Source organism: Thunnus thynnus, chromosome 5 (assembly GCF_963924715.1).
Source record: "Thunnus thynnus chromosome 5, fThuThy2.1, whole genome shotgun sequence".
Classification (NCBI taxonomy): Eukaryota; Metazoa; Chordata; class Actinopteri; order Scombriformes; family Scombridae; genus Thunnus; species Thunnus thynnus.
This window is the reverse complement of record NC_089521.1, coordinates 2,250,847-2,256,880: the sequence shown is the minus strand read 5'-3', so window position 1 is coordinate 2,256,880 and position 6,034 is coordinate 2,250,847. Positions and strand designations below refer to the sequence as shown.

General features: G+C 40.6%; 1 protein-coding gene across 1 annotated transcript; it reads left to right on the top strand.

Moving 5' to 3' along the window:
• Positions 1 to 1,679: 1,679 nt before the first annotated feature.
• LOC137182461 (G1/S-specific cyclin-D1-like) lies at positions 1,680 to 5,616 on the top strand. The gene is made up of 5 exons (XM_067588680.1): positions 1,680 to 2,261; positions 3,943 to 4,158; positions 4,539 to 4,698; positions 5,130 to 5,278; positions 5,391 to 5,616. The coding sequence occupies exons 1-5, from the start codon at positions 2,058 to 2,060 to the stop codon at positions 5,550 to 5,552; spliced, it is 891 nt and encodes a 296-aa protein (XP_067444781.1). The 5' UTR covers positions 1,680 to 2,057; the 3' UTR covers positions 5,553 to 5,616.
• The last annotated feature ends 418 nt before the right edge of the window (positions 5,617 to 6,034 follow it).

Sequence of the window (6,034 nt, the reverse complement as noted above, 5' to 3'; positions counted from 1 at the left end):
AAATGCCATATCTACATGAAATATGTAATATTTAAACTTTGGAACATCTTGTATACTTCTGTCCATCAGCAGGCCTGCACCCTGCAGTGAGAGCAGAGCTGCATCACAGTGAGTGATGAAGACCACAGCAGCAACATTGGACACCTGAAGAGAGTGAAGCTTGATGCAGGACTGAAGCAGAAGCTGCAGGACATCCAGCAACCGTTCCTCTCAGTCTGCCCAGCCAGGAGAGACAGCGTGATGGTGACCTATGTTGGTGTGTTGATGGAAGCATTAACTTGTTCACTTGTTACAGACAGAAGCATCCAGGGGTTGGACAGGCTGCTAGATATTAGTATAATCATCCACATGCTCTTATTGTAAAATAAAGTTTTATTCTATACAATTCTCTGGACAGCTTCTGTTGAGCTGTGATGTTTATTCCACGTTCATGTCATGTTAAAATTACAGCATTCACGTCCACCTACAGGTCATAATTATCACCAGAAAAAATCTAATATATCCGACTTGGCATTTACAATACAAATGTTAATAAGATTATGAATGAGTGTTTTTTACTTCTGGAACAGAATCCTGAAGTTTGGGTTTCACTTTGTGTGAGTGTGCGCTGACGGCATACATAAACATATAAGTGCCAATTATGTAGTGAGGTTGCGTCATGGCAGAATGTCATTATCATATCTGATGGCATTAGTTTTTGTTTGTAACAAAAAAAAATTACAATCTTAGTGAAACCTAGCACTTCATTCACCAGTTCACAAGTTTCAGTTGAGGATTCTTTTAAGAATTACCTTTAGTTTTATGTTCCAGCCAGAACTTTAAGGTATTTCTCCAAAGTTTTCCAACTCTAGAGATGCTGCTAAACTGACACCACCCTCTTGATATCAGAATGTTAAGCGTGCCTGGTATTTTTTTGTTTATTTGGAGATCTCATTTTTATCTTTTGGTATTTTGATAGTGTCTCTCTATCTCTCCCTCTTTGCGTGTGTGCGTGCGTGTGCGTGTGCGTGTGTGTGTGCGTGTGTGTGTGTGTGCGTGCGTGTGTGTGTGTGTGTGTGTGTGTGTGTGTGTGTGTGTGTGTGTGTGTGTGTGTTCAGAATCAAGTTATCCAAGCTTAGCCTCAACACCGGAAGTAGATTACTTTCTACTTACTACTAAATTAAGAGCAGAAAATATTCTCGTTTAAATGACAGTAGCACACAATAAGTAGTATTTGTTCCTACACATTTTAATTCTTGACTGCTGTTGTCATAGTCATTAACATTTGTCATATATCCATCAAAATTAATCAACATAATAATAGGCTCCTACTTGCTGATAAGTCAGTAAAAACAGGATTCATCTAATCAACAACAAAAGTCAGAATTCTGTGAAATAACCCAAACCTCCACTATTGGTTTCTCCAGTGTGATTTCTCAGTGCTTTGTGCACCTCAGATGATATGCACCTCTGTGGTGTTGTTATCTTACTATTGGACTTTTCAAAACCTCAGCACAAAAGTACAAAACTATCTGCACGGGTAGATATTACATTTAAGTAGAAAAGAAGGTATTTCATAGGCTAATGTGGGTGAATCGATCCTTAAAAGTAGTGTGTGCATGTTACCTCCATTGGCTGATGAAAGATGTAAAGGGCGGGCTCTTTTATTTTGACTTTTTTGTGTGTGGAAGTGGTTTCATTGTGCTGGACTTGGTTCAGTGATAAAGAGGCGCAGCAGCAGGACGGTGGAGGTAAACCTGCTGCAGTCCGCCGGTGGACACAGTGCTGCAGCTCCGGTCTGTCCTCTAACAAAAGAACCAACTCACAACCCGACGGGAGAGGAATAAACTGAACCAGTGACACAACGGAGACAAATAAGGAATCATTTCATTTAACATGTAACTATTGAAAACGAAAACAAAAAGGTGTTAATATTTTCCCATAAATTAAGAGAAACTTGTTGGAATTTGCTTCCACGATATGGAGCAGCTAATAATTACTTTTTAGTTAAGCTGAAGTTAGTTTTGAGGTTTGACACCAGCTGGAACAGTGAGAGTGCTGGAGGCAGGGTAAGGTAAATGGAAGCTCACTTGTTGTGCTGTGAGGGGGACAGGCCTGCCATCCGAAGGGCCCACCGGGACTCCAACCTGTTGACTGACCGGGTCTTGCACGCTTTGTTGCGGGCAGAGGACAGGTACCTGCCCGCTGCCAACTACTTCAAATGCGTCCAGAGAGAAATAGCCCCGTATATGAGGAGGATAGTGGCTACCTGGATGTTGGAGGTGAGTTAGAGCCAATAAATGAAGTTACATATTATACAAAGAGAAACGCGTTCACAGAACTGGTGTTTTAAAGCTTACCGGCTTATTTACACGTTTCTGTGCTTGCTATAACAAGTTCTTGATCTTTTTATGAATGGACGAGAGCCGCTGGTGAATTCGGCATACAAGGCGTAAACTTTAGCTTTATTCTACGTACAACTTTATGAATTGATAAAGCTGCTCACTAGCGCCGCCGTTGAGTTTTTGCAATGTGAAACATAAGAACCTGTCACAAAAGGTGTAATGCTATTCTTTCATACGTGATACTGGTGATTGAAACGGATGCCGAAATGAAATTCTATTGTTAAAGACTCTGTAGTGCAAAGTTACATCTGTACGGTGATGACGCAACATTGGGGATTTTCAGTAGTGTTCAGTACCATCCTCAAGGGAGTTACATGTAGGTTATGTTTGTTTCTATCAAACACAAAGGCTACAGATTAACCAAACTACATGAGCATGATGTCCGGTCCATTATGTATATCGTGTGTAGCCACATTTAGCCTGTTAAGATAGCAAAATGACGATGCCATGCTTGAAATGGTTGTTTTTAACACATGGCTTCAACAAATGCGTCCGCCTTCTTTACTTCTAATAAACCATTTCCATGCGCTCACAAGCACCTTTGATTTAACAGTAGAGAAAGAAATTTAATTTCACCTAAAATACATACCACACTATGTAGTTAAACCATTTAAAAGTATTTTTTGGAAAATGTTGCTAGCTGCTGTCTCGGCAGAGCAGGCGCTGCCTTTGTGTTGGTGGCTCGTGAGGAGCTGCATTAATGCGCTGCTTAGACAACATTTCAACATGTGTTCACTCACTGGGACTGTACTATTTCTATCATTTATTGTTGTCTTGTGCTTGTGTCTTTTATGCAGGGTGATGCTGTTCAGCCTTGATGTTTGTCATTTAATATATTTGGGCCACACAATGTTTTTTTTCTGCCTTGTTGGCTGATTGCTGTTTGTTATGTTGCTATGGTTGCTCCCCACTACTTTTAAAATGTAGATTCACCTAATCTCACCTTTGTGTTAATATCTGAATAAATAAATGTAAAACAATCCAGTTTATACTGACGTCAGTATCATGAGTTTGTTGCTGACCTGTTTTTTAATTGTTTTATTTATAATAATATAAAACAGAGAGAGCAACAAATCCTCACATTAGTGAAGCTGCAAACATCAGTGTTTACCTTTTACATGGTAAACGATTTAAAGAATTAATTATCAAAGATGCACTTTAATGAGATCATTATTTCTGGTTAGTTAGTGCAGTCTTAACATTAATCTTTTAATATTCCTTCTGCCCTGACATAAATGACCATATTATGCTGTATTTTATCAATCAGTGCATCCTCCTGTTACAATATCTCAGTCACTGAATCATGATCTCGGCCATGCAAAATGTCAAATTCTACAAAAACGCATTTTTGTGAATTTGTTTTCTTATAAGAGGCATACTTTGAAAGGTTTTGCAGGATTCAGTCAGTTTTAAATGGATATTGATGTGGAAATGAGTTACAAACCAGCCTAGCTGATAACATTTTTAAAGAAAATCACAGTTGTGAATGGTTTGGTTACTTTCTTGCTATACATATAAAAAGGCTAATCACTCTTGTTATGTGGTCTGTCTTGTGCAGGTATGCGAGGAGCAGAAGTGTGAGGAGGAGGTTTTCCCTCTGGCTATGAACTACATAGACCGCTTCCTGTCAGTGGAACCTACCAAGAAGAACCACCTGCAGCTGCTGGGAGCTGCCTGCATGTTCCTGGCATCCAAGCTGAAGGAGACCATCCCACTCACTGCTGAGAAACTCTGCATCTACACAGACAACTCTATCACACCCACTCAGCTGCTGGTAGGTCATTTAGTAGTGACCCCAAACAGATGTTTAGATCTAGTGGTTGGTAGAAGATGACTCCTCATGGGTTTACTGACCTCTCTACCCTTCTTGGAGCAGGTGAAAATTTTAGCTTGACCAACCCTTTTCGCCTTGGCGAGAAATCTAATAAATGGCCCTTATTGTATTCGCAAAATATCCAAGATCCCCAGAGGAGGCTTCCTAATGATTTTGGTAACCCCCCCTACACCTTCCATCTAGTACTACCATAAAGCCCAAAATCTCCAAAAGTGTACAAGCAGTATCCACTGCCATCTTTGTTAATCCCTGCATCTGTTGCTCTGGCTCACACTTGAACCTGTCCTTCTGTCCCTCTCTCTGTCCTCATCCTTTCACAGCAAATGGAGCTGCTGGTGTTGAACAAGCTCAAGTGGGACCTGGCTTCGGTGACCCCTCTGGACTTCATTGACCACTTCCTGTCTCAGCTGCCTATCAGGAGGGAGAACAGGCCCATACTCAGGAAGCATGCTCAGACCTTTGTGGCGCTGTGTGCCACAGGTATGTGTGAGACTACATCATTCTCTGCAACTAATTTCTCAGTGTTTTCATCACTCTGGATAATCCAAAAACATCACATGGAGCAGTTTTGTTTTTGTTTTTTTTAAAAATCTTTTTAAACATAATTTATCAAAAAATCAAGCTGTATCAAATTCTTTAAAGATCCCCTCCAGTCATATTTTAAGAAATATAAAAATACTCATTAACCTCATTAAAATTCTTAAAATGACATCTTCTCTCTTCCTCATTAAAAATCCAAAATCTATGAATATGTTAATATTGTTCATTTCAGAAGTTTATCTACAAGACATAGGGTGTATCCTACTTCACTGCAAAATCCATCCTAAGTGTACTTATTTCTAATTCTCTTGTTTTTATTTGTGTCTGTTATCTGTTTTATTAACAAACCGTCACAATATGATCCTCCGCAGACGTTAAATTCATAGCCAGCCCTCCGTCCATGGTGGCAGCAGGCAGCATGGTGGCAGCAGTGGAGGGCTTACAGATGAGAATAGTGGGCAATGCCATGATGTCTCAGAAACTGACAGAGCAGCTGGCACAGACCATCAGGAGTGACCCGGTGAGTACATCTGTCCATGAGTTGATTAGTACACATTACACTCGCTGTCTTCTCCGAGACGTACCACTAGAAATGAAGACAAACTGAGTTAATCTGAACTTTTACTCTTCAGGACTGTCTGAGGGCGTGTCAGGAACAAATCGAGTCGCTGCTGGAAACCAGTCTCAGACATGCACAACAACAGCAACATTCGGTAACCATGGAAACTAAGAATATCGGTGAGGGGCAGGACCTCTCGACTACACCTACAGATGTGCGGGACGTCAACATCTGATGGAGTTCAATGAGAAGAGAGACGCGGTGTGAACTGATTACATGGACACACACACACACACACACACACAAAAAAAATACCGCACATGGCTGTTTTGTGTGTGTGTGTGTGTATGTGTATGTGTGTGTGTGTGGTCTCAGAACTGTGCACATGAAGTCCAGTGTAAACTGTGGCAGATACCAGAAGGAGCTGGACATTGACAACTTTAAGACTGAAGGGACAACCAGAATAGTTATGTGTGCTAACTAAGTACAGCTTTGTACCTGTGGATACACCTTTGAAAGACTATAAGGCCGGTCTGATCCTGATCAACTTGTTTAGTAAAGTCAAGACTTTCCAAGTGTGTAACAGAAAGTTGCTCTCAACAAAGTGGTAAGCGCAGGCTCCATGATATAGTTTACAGTATGAGCTGTAATGTTTCATCTCAAAACAATGAATGAATAATAGTATCCACACAACTTACACTCTTGGAGGTTGTGGAC